The sequence below is a fragment of the Dipodomys merriami genome, unplaced genomic scaffold (assembly GCF_024711535.1).
Source record: "Dipodomys merriami isolate MVZ:Mamm:240054 unplaced genomic scaffold, mDipMer1.0.p SCAF_10, whole genome shotgun sequence".
Lineage (NCBI taxonomy): Eukaryota > Metazoa > Chordata > Mammalia > Rodentia > Heteromyidae > Dipodomys > Dipodomys merriami.
The window spans coordinates 14826841-14845633 of record NW_027202271.1 but is presented as its reverse complement, the minus strand read 5'-3'; the positions used below and the strand labels follow the sequence as shown (position 1 = coordinate 14845633).

The 18793-nt window shown below is 45.8% G+C and overlaps 1 protein-coding gene across 2 annotated transcripts; it reads left to right on the top strand.

The window, feature by feature from the left end:
• The first annotated feature begins 1166 nt into the window (after positions 1 to 1166).
• Positions 1167 to 18775, top strand: Csrnp2 (cysteine and serine rich nuclear protein 2). Of its 2 annotated transcripts, none has more exons than XM_070041108.1 (5): positions 1167 to 1364; positions 8090 to 8326; positions 10076 to 10335; positions 15749 to 16045; positions 17808 to 18775. In XM_070041108.1, the coding sequence occupies exons 2-5, from the start codon at positions 8176 to 8178 to the stop codon at positions 18729 to 18731; spliced, it is 1632 nt and encodes a 543-aa protein (XP_069897209.1). In that variant the 5' UTR covers positions 1167 to 1364; positions 8090 to 8175; the 3' UTR covers positions 18732 to 18775. The 2 variants fall into 2 exon arrangements, with proteins under 2 accessions (XP_069897209.1, XP_069897216.1); XM_070041115.1 differs by lacking the exon at positions 1167 to 1364 and adding an exon at positions 4544 to 4804.
• The last annotated feature ends 18 nt before the right edge of the window (positions 18776 to 18793 follow it).

The following is an 18793-nucleotide window of genomic DNA, read 5'->3' as shown; positions in this document are numbered from 1 at the left end:
TCAACTTGCACTGCATAGTGAATCCCCATCAGATAGACAGGTAGGTAGGTAGGTAGGTAGGTAGATGATAGAGACACAGGTATGTATGTATATATATGCATACATATGTATGTGTACATTTATTTATGGAATTTTCTGATATGGAGACATTAGAACAAATTGAAGGAGTTAAGTATGAAGCAGGCAAAAGGCCCTGAGGTAGGAGCACTGATTCAAACTACAAGGCCAGAGTGGTAAAACACAGGAGGGAAAAAGTTAAAATAAGGTGATAGATTGTCAGTGAAAGAGGAAGGATCTAAAGGACATACCCAGATTTTTTTACTTCTTCGTTTTTGTGTTTTTTTTCCTAACCAACTTAAAGGTGGGTTGCAAAATTAGGACGCTCAGACTCTAAGGAATTTTCCTCTAAAGAAATAAAGCGTTACGGAGCTGGGAAGGTGGCTCAGTGGTAGAGCGCTTGCCTTGCATGCATGAGGCCCTGGGTTCAATTCCTCAGCACCACATAAACAAACAAACAAACAAAAAAAGCCGGAAATGGCGCTGTGGCTCAAGTGGTGGAGCACTGGCCTTGAGCTGAAGAGCTGAGGGACAGTGCCCAAGCCCAGAGTTCAGGCATCACAACCGACAATAACAACAACAAAGTACACCGCTTAAGTCAGTTTAATCATAAAGGTAGATGGTTACTTAAGCGATTGCCTGTCATTTCTTTATAACTCAGTGCAGGCTCCAGCAAATCGTTATAAAGCTAAGGACAACCACGTTGGGCGTGGAAATGGGGTCCTGGAGAAAGGAAAAGGGGAACTTCACAGGGGAATCAGCTCAGTCATTCACGATGGGTAGCTGAGGAATGGGTCACCTGCCTTTCCGCTTCAAAACGCCGCAGCCACACCTCACTTTTCTTTCCGGGGTCCGTAACTGGCGTGGTTCCGCCTGCCGGCTTATGCTTTGCGGCACTCACCGCCTCCAACTTCCGGCATGCAACGGGCGTGAAGATAGAATGTAGACTACATTTCCCGGCGTGCCCCACGTCCCAGCCAGGACGTGCCGGCGCATATAAGAGCCCGAGCTCTGCGGCCGGAGCCTATTGTTAGCCGGAGCCGGGGCGGTTCTGGCCTTCTGCTGCCAGGGGCTCCGGAGTTGTCGGAGCCGCCCGCTCACCCCCCCCCCCCCCCCCCACGCCTGCCGGCCGGCCGGCCCATTCACCCTCCCTCCCACCCTGCCGCCCTGAGAGCTCCCCGACCGTCGCCGCGGTGCCCGGGACTCGCTCGTTCCTCCGTCCTTTCCTACCCGGGCTGGGGCGACGGCGGCGGCGGCGGCGGGGGTGGCAGAGACCATCACGGGAGGAGGCAGCCGCGGCGGGGCCGGTAATGGGCCTGGGGGTGCGGGGCGGAGGGCGCCGCCTCGTCCTGACTCGGGATCGACCCTCGGGCGGCTGTGGAGGAGCGGTCCGGTCCCGAGCCGGGTGATGGAGGGGTCAGAGATGAGGGAAGCACGGAGCGGAGCGGTCGGGGGGCGGGGAGCGAGGGCGCCGCGGGAAGAGTCAGGAGAGCGAGGGGCACGGAGGTCGCGGGCGCGGAGCTGCGGGGGGCACCTCGAGGGAGACGGATGGGCGGCTCTGGGAGCCGGCAGGCTTGCGGGTGGAGTGGGGAGTGATGTAGGATGGAGGGAAGTGAAGGAAGGGGAGGGGGAATCGGGGAAAATGTGGGAGGAGTGGCTGGGAATTTGTGAGTAGCCGGCAGGAAGGGATGGGGAAGGCTGTGTAGGGGCTGCAGACATTGAAATGAGCGGGAAGGTTAGCAGGAAACAGAGAAATGGGTCGAGAGCTGAAGGGTTTCACCGCTAGTGGTTATTTAAAGGGAACTGGTGACTTGACATGATCCTTCAGCCTCGATTCCTGATGCCTCTCATTTTTTTTTCTTCTTCTTCTTTTTCTGGCGTTGTGTGTAAAAATGAAAGCATCATTTGCCCTGGTTGCTTAGTTTGATTCCCCACCCCCGGCCCAAACACGCAGCCGACTGCTATCCATCCATTTTAGTACTGTGGTTTCGATTCATCGTTTTAAAGGGGTTTACAGCGGCAGTGTGACAACACAAACCATTCTTCAGTATGAAATGTTAGAAGTTATCCCCACGACACAACACTGTCCCCTTGTCCTACAGTGTTCAGTTCACGGCGAAGCCATAGTTCTTTCGGATTTTCTTTTACTGGCTTCCCATCTTGCAGTTCTCCAAAGCCACAATGTTGATGTGTGCCACAATTATAAATGACGGGCTATCCTTGAGAGTTAATGCAGCATCATGTTCTAGTTTTACCTCAAGGATCTTGTGGCCTCCCCACGATGGTAGTTTAGACATGCAGAGCCAAATTCTAACCTTGTTAGTTGAATGGGCAAATAGGGGGAGGGAGTTTCTTTTAAATACCTACCTTAAACAGGAGTTTTTCACTTGAGTTATTTGTGAGTTCATGGTCCTGGTGATAAGAGGACATCCGGATGCATGAAAGTTGTAGTATTTGATAATCAACCATACTATAGTATCTTGTAAAAGGGAAACAGGGCATGCCATCATCTTATTCAGGTTCATCATAAAACTTAGTAACAAGCCTGCCTTTCTTTTTTTTTTTTTTTTTTTTGGTCAGTCGTGGGGCTTGAACTATGGGCCTGGGCACTGTCCCTCAGCTCTTCAGCTCAAGGCAAGCTCTCTACCACTTGAGCCACAGCGCCACTTCCAGTTTTCTGGTGGTTTATTGGAGATAAGAGTCTCACGGGCTTTCCTGCCCGGGCTGGCTTTGAACTGTGATTCTCAGATCTCAGCCTCCTGAGTAGCTAGGATTACAGGCGTGAGCCACCAGCACCCGGCTAAGCCTGCCTTTCTTTAAACCCCACTGGGGGGCTGGGAAGGTGGCTCAGTGGTAGAGCGCTTGCCTTGCATGCATGAGGCCCTGGGTTCGATTCCTCAGCACCACATAAGCAAAAAGGAAAACCCCGCTGGGTGTCTGTGACAATCTTACTAGAGATTTGAGTCCCTTGTCCTTTAACAGGAGATTGGGTTCCAGTTCATTGAAAATCCTTTCTCCTGTAAGATGTCTTCCTTCCTTCCTTTTCTTTCTCCCTCCCTCCCTCTCCTCCTCCCTCCCCTCCCCTTCCTCCCTCCCCTCCCCTTCCTCTCGTCTACTTTCTCTTTTTTTTTTGTCGGTCGTGAGGCTTGAACTCTGGGCCTGAGGACTGTCCCTGCACTCTTCAGCTCAAGGCAAGTGCTCTACCTCTTGAGCCACAGTGCCACTTCCGATTTTCTAGTGGTTTATTGGAGATCAGAGTCTCACGGGCTTTTCTGCCCGAGCTGGCTTTGAACCATGATCCTCAGATCTCAGCTTCCTGAGTAGCTAGGATTATAGGCATGAGCCATCGGCACCCAGCTTCTCTTTCTTTTTATTTGAGACTTTTAATAGGCTTACATTACCTAAACTTTGCATATACATTCTGCTTCCACAGATTTTTTTTCCCCCTTGGCTATCTCTCCTAGTAGTCTTACATGTGCTGATCATTGGTTGGTTGGTTTTGGTAGTTATAGGAATCTTCTAGGACTGAAGAAACTTAGATCTAGTCCTAAAATACACATGTGGATCAGTGGTAGAGTGCTTGCCTTGCATGCATGAGGCCCTGGGTTCAATTCCTAAGCACCACATAAGCAGAAAAAGCTGGAAGTGGTGCCGTGGCTCACATGGTAAAGTGCTAGCCTTGAGCTGAGGAGCTAAGGGATAGCGCCCAGGCCCAGAGTTCAGCCCCCACAACTGTCCCCCCCAAATATACATGCTAGTTTTTGTTGTTGTTGTTATTGTTTTTTTTTCTTTGTCGGTCGTGGGGCTTGAACTCTGGGCTTGGGCGCTTATTCCCTGGGCTCTTCAGCTCATGGCAAGCGCTCTACCGCTTGAGCCACATCGCCACTTCCAGTTTTCTAGTCATTAATTAGAGATGAATCTCACAGACTTTTCTGCCCAGGCTGGCTTTGAACCGTGATCCTCAGATCTCAGCTTCCTCAGTAGCTAGGATTACAGGAGTGAGCCACTGGCACCCGGCTATACATGCTAGTGTTATTTGGTATTAACTGAATGTCTTCTATATATGGTAGATCTGAACTATTTCATATACTCTTGGGAAATCAGCTAGATACTCTTTAAGACTAAAGGCATGTAGTCAGAAAATATCAACTGATTTTCATTTCACTTAACATTTCAAAGCTTTTACAGAGAGATACATTATTTGAGCAAAAGCCTTTGTTTGAGTTGGTCCTTTCGACAATTAACTGTCAGTTATCAGTACAGAATTCTGGTCTCATCTTTATTTCTCTATGTTATTCTAGCTCAACTTTATTTTAAAGTGTGTAGAGTGGGCTGGGAAGGTGGCTCAGTGGTAGAGCGCATGCCTTGCATGCCAGAGGCCCTGGGTTCGATTCCTCAGCACCACATAAGCAAAAAGAAAAAAGCCGGAAGTGGCGCTGTGGCTCAAGTGGTAGAGCGCTAGCCTTGAGCTGAAGAGCTGAGGGACAGTGCCCAGGCCCAGAGTTCAGGCCCCATGACCGGACCCAAAAAGAAAAAAAATAAATAAATAAAGTGCGTAGAGTATAACTTACAATTGTATCCCTTGAATATAGCATTGATCCTCTACCATTGAATATTTGAGAGAGATGGGAATGATTGGCTTCTATTAAAGATGAGTTTGATGAATTAAAAAGCATGGAATCTATTATAGCTGACACTAGAATAAGAGAAAAAGAAAAAAGATTTCTTCAGGTCACTATGGAAGTGGGTGAGTGGTTTGTTTTTGGTGCCCATAAACAAGTAAAATTTGCATCAAAGAGTTGGCTAAGGAGAGTGGAATTGAAATGTCAACTTATATTATTACATTGGTTGTCAAGGAATGGTAAATGCAACTAAAAATAACTAATGGAATTAATTTCAGAGAAAGTGATGCAGATAGGTCTAGGTAAGATGAAGAGAGCTAAAGTAGGAGAAAAATTTCCAAAGTACTATCCAAGTTGATTAAATATTTTTTTGCTTGTTTTTGTGGTGCTGAGGGTCTTAAGTCCTCATCTATGTTATACAAGTGCTCTACCATTGAGCTATATCCCCAGCCCTTTCGTAACCCATGTAGATCTGATTGTTATCAGCCTAAGGAAATTTTTCTCCTAAGTTTAATATCTTTATCTTTTATCCTACTTCCCTATCTACCTCATTATTGCATAGAGACCATTATTCCAGCCGCAGAGGTAGAGAAGGCATAGGAAAAAAGACCAGGAGAGATTGAAACAAGTAGTTTATAACCCTTGTTACATTCAAGAGCACAAAAAGTAACCTAAAGAGAAATGATACTTTGAGGACCACTGTGATAAGGTGGTGTAAAATTTTAGTAATAAGATGATTTTGGAACAAATGCACATTTACGTGTGACTCAGTTCAAAGTCAGCTGGCCTGGTCAGGAAAGTCCACTCTTCAATTAACCACCAGAAAGCTGGAAGTGTGTGGCTCAAGTGGTAGAGCACTGGCCTTGAGTGAAAAAAAGCTAAGGGACAGCACCCAAGCCCAGAGTCTAAGCCCCAGGATGGGCACAGACAGACAGACAGACAGACACACACACACACACACACACACACACACACACACACACACAATTTTCAAAGAAACCCCATACCACCAGAAGCAAAGGGACAACTGAGGAAATTAGAGGACTGCACATTTTCTTCTAACCAGAAATCCTTGCATGCTTCCAGGGTGAGAATAAAGCCCCCTTTCTAGTAATTGCTAGCAGAGAAAGAACCTATAACTTCATTAAAACTGAAGAAGGATTTAATCCCTTTTTGAGAAAGCAGATTTTCTGCTCATTGATTTCTCCTGTGGTTGATAAGGTATTAAGTGAGAAGGAAAAATTAAATTCAGTATCAACATTTCTCTTTGTTTTCATTGTACTCACGTGTACTCAATTACAAGGGTGTTGCCCTGTGCCCATGCACCCAATAATAGGACAGAATGAGAAATTTGTTAGCCAGCTAAAAATCCTAACCCATAAAATGTCCTTGGCACTCTCCATTCTTACCATGTCCTAAGAATGTGACCTCTGATCAGTAGCCTGAAAAACACAACTCGTATTTTGGATTTATTTTAAAATTTAATTATAATTCTTAGCAAGTGCTTGATTTTTTTTCCCCCTCCCTGGCCAAATTTATCTGAGGAATGTGTTTGTCTGAGACTTAGGACGGCTGAAGTCTTTAGGTACATCTGTGACTTGAATACAGAAATTGTCATGATCTGAGTAGATAGATTAGGAATTATGTTCTCTAAAATACTTCTTAGATCTGGTTGACTTTGTAGAACTGATCTAAATTGCTTCCAGGAGACATAGTTTAGAAAAAACAACTCTGTAGCAGGTACTTCTTGCCACTACAGTAGTTGCTCTGCAGTAATGCAGCCCAGTAGTTCTGGGCAGTGTTGTTATTCCTGCTGCATAATTAGCAACTAGTGAGATCATAGTCTGGGGTGATTCTGGCATTACTGAGGCAAAGCAAAGGAGGCTTCTTCATACCTCATCACATGCGGCTTTGGTCTGCACAGCATTCCTCTTGGGCAGAATTGTGTCCTCCTGTAACTCAAGTCCAAAGACAGAGGAGAAAGACTTGAACCTGGGAAATGAGCTTTCAGATTTCCTTGTTGCATGATAGCATGTTGAAACACTGTCTGCAATATTGCTGTAAACAGTAAATTATCCGTTCTTTTACTATTTTTTTTTTTTACTGTTTCCTTTTAAAAGGGCAGAAATTATAAAGCTATGTTTCTCTCACATTGACGATGATGATGATGATGATGATGATGATGATGATGATGATGATGCTAGGCCAGTGTGAGATTGTGAAAGATTTTTTTTTTTATTTTTTTAAATTTGTAGTGCTGGGAATTGAACCCAGTGCCTTGTGTATGCTAGGCAAACATTCTACAACTGTGGTACAGCCCCAAGTCCCAGTTTCTTGTTTTTTGTTTTTGACAGTCGTGGGGCTTGAACTCTGGACTTGGGCGCTGACCTTGAGCTCTTCAGCTCAAGGTTAGTGCTCTATCACTTGAGCCACAGCACCACTTCCGGTTTTCTAGTGGTTTATTGGAGATAAGAGTCTCAGAGACTTTCCTGCCTGGACTGACTTTGAACCACCACCCTCAGATCTCAGCCTCCTGAGTAGCTAGGATTACAGGCCACCAGCCAGCACCTTACTCAGTTTCTGGGTTTTGAAGCTAGTGTAGATTCTAATCTTGAATCCTTTTCTTTAGTACTACATTTGCCCTTTTGAGGACCCTGGTGAGACTCTTCACACTTGTGAAGATCTGGGTCAAGGGTTTTCCTGACTGTGGATGCCCTTTAAAATTAAAAGCTTGAAGCAATATTTCCCAAAGTGTGTTCCAGAGATTATCTGCCCCCTCACATACTTTGGAAACAGTAGGTTCCACAATCAGGTTTGTGAAACTGCTTTCTGGGTTTTCTCCCAGCGTTCACCATGCTCATTAGTATATTAAAAGCCTCTAAGCGGTTCTGCTCTAAGCAGTTTTCTAAACTGATTATTATGACATAGCAGTCCTATTTTTGTGTAAAAGCTATTAATATCCATGTAACTAGTGTATTTAAGATACATACTTTGGGGAATGCCAAGCTATATTATCACTAGGAAAAATAATTGGGTCTAACTTATGTTTAGGCAAAGCCTAATTCTGCCTTTGATCCCCGGCTCCTCCAATTGGGTCCTTGGAGAGCTCTCCTGTGTAACTGGAACAGTGTCTGTTAGTCTGGGCTAAAGATGCCTAAGCCCAGCTGGATTTGAACCCTAGGCCTTCCCTCCAAAAGGAAGAGAGCTGTGGCTACTCATATCATTATAAGAGGGATTGGGACTGAAGGGACTGAAGGGAGAGTAGGAAAATGTTGGCTGGAATCAGTAGAGAAACCAGATGTTGGTGCTGGGTCAAATGCGTTTTCTTCAGTTTGAGAGCTGTGTGTGTAGACTTAGAAAGGGGTCCTGTCTTAGGACAGGAATGGTGACACCTTTTTTCCCTTGGGCAGAATCCTAATGCATCTGGTTAAGTGGTGGTGAGCAGGAGCTTTGGAACCAGCGCGGTAGGCTCCACAAGGAAACCCTCTGAAACCCAATGGATGCATTCACGGGCTCTGGTCTCAAGAGGAAGTTTGATGATGTGGATGTGGGCTCATCAGTTTCCAACTCCGACGATGAGATCTCCAGCAGTGACAGTGCTGACAGCTGCGACAGCCTCAATCCTCCCACAACCACCAGCTTCACACGTGAGTGAGCCATTCCTCCCTGCTTGGTCCCCCACATTCCCCAAGCAGAGAGTCATTACAGCTTGAGACTGCTTCTGTCCAGTTGAGGATTTGCCCAGGTCATCTTTTCTTGCTCTTGGAATACCTCATCGCTCCAAGAGCATAGACTGAAGTGTGACTTACTCCAGCTGATTTTAAGTACATCATGGTTTGTGGGTTCCTCGAATGGGAGTTCAGACGTTCATCCTTTTCCCCGACAAACTCCCCTAGAATTTCAGGAAATATTGCTGTAGCAGGACACAAGTGCTACTGACTGGACAGCTGGTCTACCTCTAGATTTCTTCATTTTATAGTTCAAATAGTTCTTTGGCTTTTTTTTTTTTTGTTGTTGGCCGTGGGGCTTGAACTCTGGGCCTGGGCGCTGTCCCTCAGATCTTCAGCTCAAGGCGAGCACTCTACCACTTGAGCTACAGCGCCACTTCTGGTTTTCTGGTGGTTTATTGGAGATAGGAGTCTCACGGTCTCTCCTGCCCGGGCTGGTTTTGAACCACGATCCTCAGATCTCAGCCTCCTGAGTAGCTAGGATTACAGGCGTGAGCCACCAGCGCCCGGCTTCTTTGGCATTTTAAATATGATGACAGGCCAGGCACCAGTGGCTCACACCTGTAGTCCTAGCTACTCAGGAGGCTGAGATCTGAGGATCCTAGTTTGAAGCTACCTGGGTAGGAATGTCCGTGAGACTCTTATCTCCCATTTAACCATCAAAAAGCCAGAAGTGAAGCTGTGGCTTAAGTGGTAGAGCACCAGCCTTGAGCAAAAAAACTAAGGGACAGTGCCTAAGCCCTGAGTTAAAGCCAAAGTACCATGCACACACACACACACACACACACACACAAAGAAGTTCTGGTCTTATTTTGCCCATGACCAAATCTGACCCACTACCTATTTTTTTTTTTTTTTTGGGTCCAGTCATGGGGCCTGAACTCTGGGCCTGGGTGCTGTCCCTCAGCTCTTCAGCTCAAGGCTAGCGCTCTACCACTTGAGCCACAGCGCCACTTCCGGCTTTTTTCTTTTTGCTTATGTGGTGCTGAGGAATCGAACCCAGAGCCTCAGGCATGCAAGGCAAGCACTCTGCCACTGAGCCACCTTCCCAGCCCCCACTACCTATTTTTATAAATAAACTTTTATTGGAATACAGTCACACCATTGTCTGTGATTGCTTTCATGCTATAACAGTAGACTATCTAGATGACTATAGGGGGTTGGGGTGGGAGTATTATCTTCTCTGTATGTCTGTCTATATTGTCCAGTATAATTTAATGTCATGATAAAAACTTTCCTTATCTACCTTGTCCATTGGTAGCCATTAGCTGTATGTGGCCCATGAGCACTTGAAATATTGTCAGTGTAACTGAGGAGCTGAATTTTTAAATCTTCGTAATTTTAATTAAATTGCCTCATGTAACTAGTGAAGCTATTGATTGTTACATCCTGAAAAGACTACCTAGCTGTCCTCTTCCCAGTTGCTGTCTAAAAATAGATTTTTGTGGCCATCTATTTAGATGAAGTTAGTCTTGAGGCAGTGGTATGAACCAGCTGAGTTCAAGGACCCTACCAACTGTGCATTTATGATTTGAAAAAAACTAGAAAGTTCTGTAGGGACAGGCAACACAAATGTGGGAAAGAGTTTAAGGGCCTCATGCTTAAGAAAGGGGGAGGGCCCTCAACAGGCCATGTCTGAGTTAATGACCTTGTCTCTGCTCCCTTCAGCCACATCCATCCTGAAGCGGCAGAAACAGCTACGGAGGAAGAATGTGCGCTTTGACCAGGTGACTGTATACTACTTTGCCAGGCGCCAGGGTTTCACCAGTGTGCCCAGCCAGGGCGGTAGCTCTCTGGGCATGGCCCAGCGCCATAACTCTGTACGCAGCTACACACTCTGTGAGTTTGCACAAGAACAGGAGGTGAACCATCGAGAGATTCTTCGTGAGCACCTGAAGGAGGAGAAACTCCATGCCAAGAAAATGAAGGTGATTAAGGAGTCTGGTACTTTCCCTATGCCTCAGCAAAGTGGGAAAGGCCCATTTATATGTTTATATGTATGCATGCATATTTTTTTTTGAGACAGTCTCATTGTAGCCCAGGCTGGGTTGGAACTAACCATTTATATATATGAGAAGGTGGTTTCCAATTCACATTTCTCCTGCTTCAAACACCTAGGTGTTAAGTTACATACAGGGTTGTGTTGCCATGCTGGGCTACCCATTGTTTTTTGTTGTTAATACACAACAATACTGATACTGGGGCTTAAACTCTGGGCCTTTCACTGCTCTTGCTTGGCTTTTTCACTCAGGGCTGACACTCTGCACTTGAGCCATACCTCCAATTCCTGTCCATTTATTTATTTTTAAATTTATTCTTGGTACTTAGAGATTTCACCTTTTTGGAATAAGTGTCAGATCTGCAGTCAAATCTCAATCTGAGCCTCTGAGCCTTTCTTGTCATCTTTTAGAGGATTTCTGTTAGAGATAGCAAAATGCCTTCCCCTGCTTATCCACTATCCCTGCAACATTTTTTGTTTGTTTGTTTGTTTTTTGGGTCCAGTCGTGGGGCCTGAACTCTGGGCCTGGGCGCTGTCCCTCAGCTCTTCAGCTCAAGGCTAGCGCTCTACCACTTGAGCCACAGCGCCACTTCCGGCTTTTTTCTTTTTGCTTATGTGGTGCTGAGGAATCGAACCCAGGGCCTCAGGCATGCAAGGCAAGCGCTCTACCACTGAGCCATCTTCCCAGCCCCCTGCAACATTTTTTTTTGCTGGTTCTGGGGCTTGAATTTCATGCCTAAGCTCTATCCCTGAGCTCTTTTGCTCAAGGCTAGCATTTTCCCACTTGTGCCAAGTGCTGCTTCCTGCCTTTTGTGTGTATGTGTGCTTAATTGGAGTTAAGAGTCTCAGACTTTCTTGCCATGGCTGGCTTTGAACTGCTCAGCTCTCAGCCTCTTGAGTAGCTAGGATTACAAGCATTAGACAAGCATGAGCCACTAGTTCCAAGCCAGCCTTTTTTTTTTTTTTTTCTCAGTTGTGGGCCTGGGCACTATTCCTGAGCCTCTTTGTGTTCAAGGTTTAGTGCTCTACCACTTGAGCCACAGCACCACTTCAGTTTTTTGAGTGATTAATTAGAGATAATAGTCTTACAGGGACTTTTCTGCCTGGGCTGGCTTCGAATCACAATCCTTAGATCCTTAGACCTCAGTCTCCCCAGTAACTACCATTACAGGCAACAATTTTTTTTTTTTTTGTCTGTCGTGGGGCTTGAACTCTGGGCCTGGGCGCTGTCCCTCAGCTCTTCAGCTCAAGGCGAGCACTCTACCACTTGAGCTACAGCGCCACTTCCGGTTTTCTGGTGGTTTATTGGAGATAGGAGTCTCACGGTCTCTCCTGCCCGGGCTGGCTTTGAACCGCGATCCTCAGATCTCAGCCTCCTGAGTAGCTAGGATTACAGGCGTGAGCCACCAGCGCCCGGCTGCAACAATTTTTTTTTTTTTAAATCTTAAAATGGCCCGGTACTGGTGGCTTGGCTTATACCTGTAATCCTAGCTACTTGGGCTAAGATCTGAAGATCATGGTTCTAAGCCATCCCAGGCAGAAAAGTCCATGAGACTCTTTTTTTTTTTTGGGTCCGGTTGTGGGGCCTGAACTCTGGGCCTGGGCACTGTCCCTCAGCTCTTCAGCTCAAGGCTAGCACTCTACCACTTGAGCCACAGCACCACTTCTGGCTTTTTTCTTTTTGCTTATATGGTGCTGAGGAATCGAACCCAGGGCTTCTGGCATGCAAGGCAAGTGCTCTACCACTGAGCCAACTTCCCAGCCCCCTCCATGAGACTCTTATCTCCAATTAATCACAGAAAAAGCCATAAGTGGTGCTATGGCTCAAGTGGTAGAGTGCTAGCCTTGAGCAAAAGCAGTCCAGAGACAGTCCCCAGGCCCTGAGTTCTGCCCCAGGACCAGCAAAAAAAAAAAAAAAAAACAAAAAACCACAAAACACTTAAAATGTGAATGCCTGAAATATTTTAAGTCTGTCACCATGGAAACCCAAAGAAGTGGGCGTCCCCCCACCCTCCAAAATACTGTTTCTTTTGTTGGTTTTGTTTTTTTTCTCCCTAGTACAGGGGTTTGAACTAGGGACTCACACTTAGTAGACAGATTAAGCCACACCTTTAGACTTTGTTGTTGTTGTTTTTTGCTTAGTTCTTTTTCAGGTAGGATCTTTTGTTTTTGGATGAGGCCAGCCTCCAAACACAATATCCACCTCCTGCCTACGCCTCCCATGTTGCTGGCATCATAGGGGCATGCCTTCATGCCTGGCATATTGATTGAGATAGGGGTCTCACAGTTGGCCTGACCTGGCCTTGAACTTCAGTCCACCTTATTTTTGCCTCCTCCAGTAGCTGGGATTATAGGAATGATTATAAGGAGTGAGCTACTGTGCTTTACAAGAAGCACAGTTTTAAATATTTTGTCAAAAGATTATCTCTTTCCTCAGTGCTGATTTAGGATTTTTCACCTTCTCTGAAAGGGGGCCTGCTGTTTCTGTGACCCTAGATGATTGATAATCTTCCTGGTGCAAACAACATTATTACATATTTACTTAGATTTGGCTAATACAGTGCATACTATCTGATAAAGCACCAGCTCTTCAGCTTAGGAGAAGACTTATTACAGATAGCTCTTTTTAGCCATTCATTTGCTATCTTCACCCAGTTTGCCAGTCCATGACTATCATTTCTATAAGTCTCCTGGACCCCAGGACTGGAGGTGCAGTTCAGGGGTAGAACACTCACCTATTGTATGAATCCATGCGTTCCATTCCCAACACAGAAAAACAAAACAAAAAATGTGGGTTTGTTTTAGTCCAAAGCATGCTGGCTGCATTATTTCCAGGGTCATAGGTGAAATTCACCAAGAGTGAGGTACAGAACTGGTGGAAGAGGATTTAGGCTTACAAGATCCCATGCCTTTCCCTCTGAGAACTGTCAGCCTGCCCTTAAAGCCTTGCACCTGTTTCTCTAACTGGAATGACATTCAGCCTTGCCTTTCTTCTGAGGAATTCCATCACCAACTCTGTCACCTTCTTGCTGCTATAGCAACAGCTGGGCAAATAACTCTTTTCATCAGTTCTAATGAAGGCATTCTTTTCTTTCTCTAAAAAACAATCCCTCCCTCCCTCCTAAATCTGGTAGAAGAGTCATTTTTCTAAACAGGTTACCATCCTGTTGTGACCCGCTTCTAGGAATTCTAGAGGTAATGCCAGACAAACTCAAGACTGAAATTTAAATTCCTACTTAGAGTGTTTAGTGAGTATAGCAGTGCTGGTATTTGGTACATCTTGATGCTAGGTGTATTATTGTACTTTACCCTTTCCAGGTTGTTTATTCTCTCCCCCCCCCCACCCCCCGTCTTTAATGGTGTATAAGGAAGGCAGCTGGCACACATACACGCATGCATTCTGAATCTCTCAAATACCATCTAATGTTTGTTTTCCTTTGGACCATTCCATTTACATCTTGGGAGTTACTTCATTTTCATTATATGTAATTTTTCTCAATTTTTTTTGAGGGGGTACTTGAACTCAGAGGCTGGGCACTTTCTCTGAACATTTGTGCTCAAGGCTAGTGCTCTACCACTTGAACCATAACTCCACTTCCAGCTTTGGGGGTGATTAACTAGAGATAAAGGGTCTTTTCTGCCTAGGCCGGCTTCGAACTGCGATCCTCAGATCTCAGCCTCCTCAGTTAGGTATGATCCACTGGTGCCTATCTTTTTTTCCTCAATATTTTATTAGTCCTGGAGATTGAACCTACAACCTTAAGCAGGCCAGCAAGTACACACCACTTGAGCTGTGTTCCCTGCTAATATTTTAGTTTTGTCATGTTTATATTTTGCTGTTTTATCCATATAGAATTCATTCTGTTCTTTCCCAGAAATTTCTCCCAAAACTAAAGAATATGCAGCCATTGCAATACCAGTGACTAGAAGACTTGTCACTAATTTGAAATGCCACTTCTACCACAAATTCTATTACATGCATTATTTCTATTGCATTTCTAATCTCCCTGCCTTGAGATTCTAATGGGAGGAGGGAGAGTGCTTGGGAGACAGCCAATCCTAATGATATAGGTCCAAATCCTAAGGTTTTCAGAAAGGTACCTTGGCCTACCTAGTATAAAAGTAATAGACTGGAAAGCCCCTAGAAGCCCTACTTTGCTTTGCATTTCTCAACCAGTCCTCCCTACCCCCAGGAAAAAGAAAAAAAAAACAAAACAGGTATGTGATTTACTACTTAGGTCTGTTGCATCACCTTTCTCCCAGGAGTTCTTTCCTAGCACTAGGCTTATTGTCTGATGAAATAAACCAAACACTTCAGTCACTAGGCTTTCATTCTGCTAGCAGCTTCCAGAGCCCTAGGGACTGTGAGGCCTCATTTTCTTGGATTCTCTAGTGAGTTTGCAGAACTCTTTCAGACACTGATTGTCTTCAGCCTGTCCTTTCAGAGATTCCCTTTCCTGCTCTCTGTCCATCTCAACCCAGAACACCCAGATTCCTGCCCAGATTAATATACTCAATATTATTTATGCCACTCTTCCTTATATAGACCTTTCTTTTGAAGTCACATTAAAAAAAAATTAGAAAGGACAGAGAATGCATTTCTTCTGGGATAGAAGTAAGGGCTTTCTTTGATAGCTGTTAGTCAGTAGCCTTTTTTCCCTTCATCTGACTAATGAAAGGCAGCTCTTCTGCACACACAAATAATTGTTCACATTATGGGATATACTTTAATGCACCTTTTTACCCTGAAGGTAGGTTTTTGGGTTTGTAAGGTACAAGCTGAAGGATGTTTTACAAGGTTATCTGTATATCCCTTAAATACCTGTTGATATACCTTCCTCCCCCCCCCCATTGTTATCAAGTAGTCAGGCTGAGAGTATTGGTGGGGGATGTTTGTGAGCAACTTCCTGCCAAGAGAGAAGGTGAAATATGGTTATAAAATTTTCTTCAGACAGTATTATGCTTTGTTGCACAGACTACCTGCCTTAGCCTCCTAAATAGCTGGGATTACAGGCATGTGCCACCACACCCACTGAGAAACTTGGACCCAGAAAGGCAATGCCTCACCTGTTGATGGGGTGACTTTAGAGCAGCCTACGATTCCTATCCTTCTGCTCTAGTTTTACCACTTAATCTGTGCTCTCCAGTTTGATGGCTTAGTCATGGAGACTAGTGGCTAAATGAAAATTAAAAACTAAAGTTTCTCAGCCCTCACATCTCTCTGTGGAACAGAGCCTTTCTTCCCATGATGGCAGCAATTCAACACATAGTGCTGCTATCTGATCATTGTGAGCAGGCTTGTGTTAACACTCTGTAGGTTGACCTTTCCTATCTCTTGGCAGCTGACCAAGAATGGGACAGTAGAGTCAGTGGAGGCTGATGGCCTGACCCTGGATGACGTCTCAGATGAAGATATTGATGTGGAAAACGTGGAAGTGGATGATTACTTCTTCCTTCAGCCTCTGCCCACCAAACGTCGACGGGCCCTGCTGAGGGCTTCTGGGGTCCACCGAATTGATGCTGAAGAGAAACAAGAACTTCGAGCCATCCGACTGTCTCGAGAAGAGTGTGGATGTGACTGTCGGCTGTATTGTGACCCAGAAGCATGTGCCTGTAGCCAGGCTGGGATTAAATGCCAGGTCAGTCAGAGTCAGCCTGAGATAATCTACACCAAGTCCAGGGGATTGTGGTGGGGGTGCTGGTAAAGATGGAAGGCTGTCCTCCCAGGATGGGGGCCCCACAGCTATGAACGTACTTGGGTTCCTCAGCCAACAAAGGAAACAAGCATGACAGGATTCTTAAGTTGTGGAGGTGCCTCTTACCTTTTATGTTTCCTACCTCAGAGGGGATAAGCAGCGCTGTTAGCAAAGGGAAGATCAGAGGTGTGTATGGTTACGTTAGTAACTGTGCTTGAATTCCGACTGCTTCCTCAAGATAAAAGGAAGCAGGGGCCTGTGGAGGGGTCTACCTGCAAATACTTACAACACCTCGACTCCAACTTTGTAAGAGTCAAAAATGGCTTGGAGATCCTATAATTCAAGATCAGACCTGAGCTGGCAGAATTTAAAGCCTCAGTTTCTGGAGGGGAAGGGTCATTCCTATGTCAGCATTCTGACAAAAGACTTTGGAAGATACATTTTAGTGAAAAGCATTACTACTATCCCAAATAATGAAATTTATCTGCATCATGTATCTCTAGACTGTGGATGCTGAGTCCTTATTGAACTTTTCCTAACCAACCTTTTGTTATTTTTAGCTGTAGCAGATCTGGCTAAATAATTTTTCTCAGACTCAAGTATCATACTGAATCTGTCAATTCACAGAACAGTCCTAAGAATTAGTGGGACTGGAATTGGATTTGTGGCTCAAGTGGTAGAACACCAGCCTTGAGTGAAAAAGCCAAGTGAGAGTATGAGGGCCTGAATATAAGCTCTAGTACCAACACACACACACACACACACACACACACACACACACACACACACACACACACACACACACACACACACACACACACACACACACACACACACACACACACACACACACACACACACACACAGTCGGTGGGACTGGAGTAGTATTCCTATAAGTTCATACTATAGGAAGACATTTGTGTTATTTCTCTGTGCTTTTTGCTTCCTTGTGTTTTTAATTTTTAACTTTTTAACTATTGGTATGTGTGTGTGTATGTATTTTCCCTTTGGGGTACAAAGGGATTTAGGGAGACAGAAAGCATCTCTTTTTCAGTTAGCTGTGTAGACTGTGAGTTAATCTTGTGACTGCTCCAGAACTAAACTGGGCAGCCTTCAGGAAAGGGAAGCAAATAGAGAAAAGCTGGCCATTATTTGTTTGAACCTCATCTCGTGCCCTAGCAAACTAAGACACCTTTGTTTAGTTTCTCTAAAATGTATTTATTGCTTTAGACTAGCAAGATCTTCCATTTACTGTTGCCACTGTAGAAGGCTGTAGGCCTGGGCCTAGCCATTTAGTGTTTGTGAATCAGGTAAGTTTTGGAAGTTCCCAAGGCAAGTTGCATTTCTTCCACTTTTGGATTTGTCAGTATTCAAAGATGTATCTCTGGGCTTTCTAACTGGAAGGAGCCTCTGATGTGATTTTTGTCCACGCCTTACTTAAAAGAGGAAATAATTCCCTGGGGAGAAATAATCTACTCTCTTGAGGTCACACCAATAATTAATGGCTGAGCAGGAGTTGAAGCACATGTGGTCTGAAAAGTCCCATTTCAACTGTTAGCTTGGGCTTGCATGTCATGTGTGGGCCCCTTTGCTGCTTTAACTGTAAGAAGGCATCAAATGCCTGAGTTTGCCAACTAATGTCTCCTGTCTCCCCTGCTGGATCTGTCCATCTCCTCTGGCCTCAACCTCTTTGTGCCTCCTATAGGTGGATCGCATGTCCTTTCCATGCGGCTGCTCCAGGGATGGCTGTGGGAACATGGCTGGGCGCATAGAGTTTAATCCAATCCGTGTGCGGACTCATTACCTCCACACCATCATGAAGCTGGAGCTAGAGAGCAAGCGGCAGGTGAGTCGCCCAGCAGCCCCTGAGGAGGAGCCCTTACCCACGGCCAGCTGCAGCCTGACAGGAGCTCAGGGCTCAGAGACTCAGGACTTCCAGGAGTTCATCGCTGAGAATGAGACTGCAGTGATGCACCTGCAGAGTGCGGAGGAACTGGAGCGGCTCAAGGCTGAGGAAGACTCTAGTGGTTCCAGTGCCAGCCTGGACTCAAGCATTGAGAGCCTGGGCGTGTGCATCCTGGAAGAGCCCCTGGCTGTGCCTGAAGAGCTGTGCCCAGGCCTCACGGCCCCTATTCTCATCCAGGCTCAGCTGCCCCCCGGCTCCTCTGTTCTATGTTTTGCTGAGAACTCGGACCACCCATCTGCCTCGACGGTGAACAACCCGTCCTACTTGAACAGTGGGCCCCTGGTCTACTACCAGGTAGAGCAGAGGCCAGTCCTAGGAGTAAAAGGAGAGCCTGGTATCGAAGAAGGCACAGCCTCTTTCCCCAAGGAGAAGGATGTGAGTGTCTTCTCCCTCCCTGTTACCTCACTGGTGGCTTGCAGCCCCACAGACCCAGCTGCACTCTGTAAGTCAGATGTAGGGAAAGCACCCACCCTAGATGCGCTATTACCTGACGACTGTGACCCCGAGGAGCCTGAGAACGAAGACTTCTGCCCCTCCTGGTCCCCCTCAAGCCTCCCTTTCCGCACAGACAATGAAGAGGGCTGTGGGGTAGAGCAGAGCTCCCAGCAGAATGAGGACCGGCCTCCCGAAGAGTCTGCCCTAGAACTCCCTCTGGCAGTGTGACGTGGGTGCACCATACTGCCTCTTGCCCGTTCTCTATTTATTCCCTTATTTTATCTAACGCC

What these genes read in the sequence shown, in the direction of transcription:
- Csrnp2 (XM_070041108.1), top strand. Translation starts at nt 8,176, where the DNA reads ATGGATGCATTCACGGGCTCTGGTCTCAAGAGGAAGTTTGATGATGTG. An exon ending in CACAACCACCAGCTTCACAC is followed by an intron (nt 8,327 to 10,075) that starts GTGAGTGAGCCA and finishes TGCTCCCTTCAG; the next exon opens with CCACATCCATCCTGAAGCGG. An exon ending in AGGCTGGGATTAAATGCCAG is followed by an intron (nt 16,046 to 17,807) that starts GTCAGTCAGAGT and finishes TGCCTCCTATAG; the next exon opens with GTGGATCGCATGTCCTTTCC.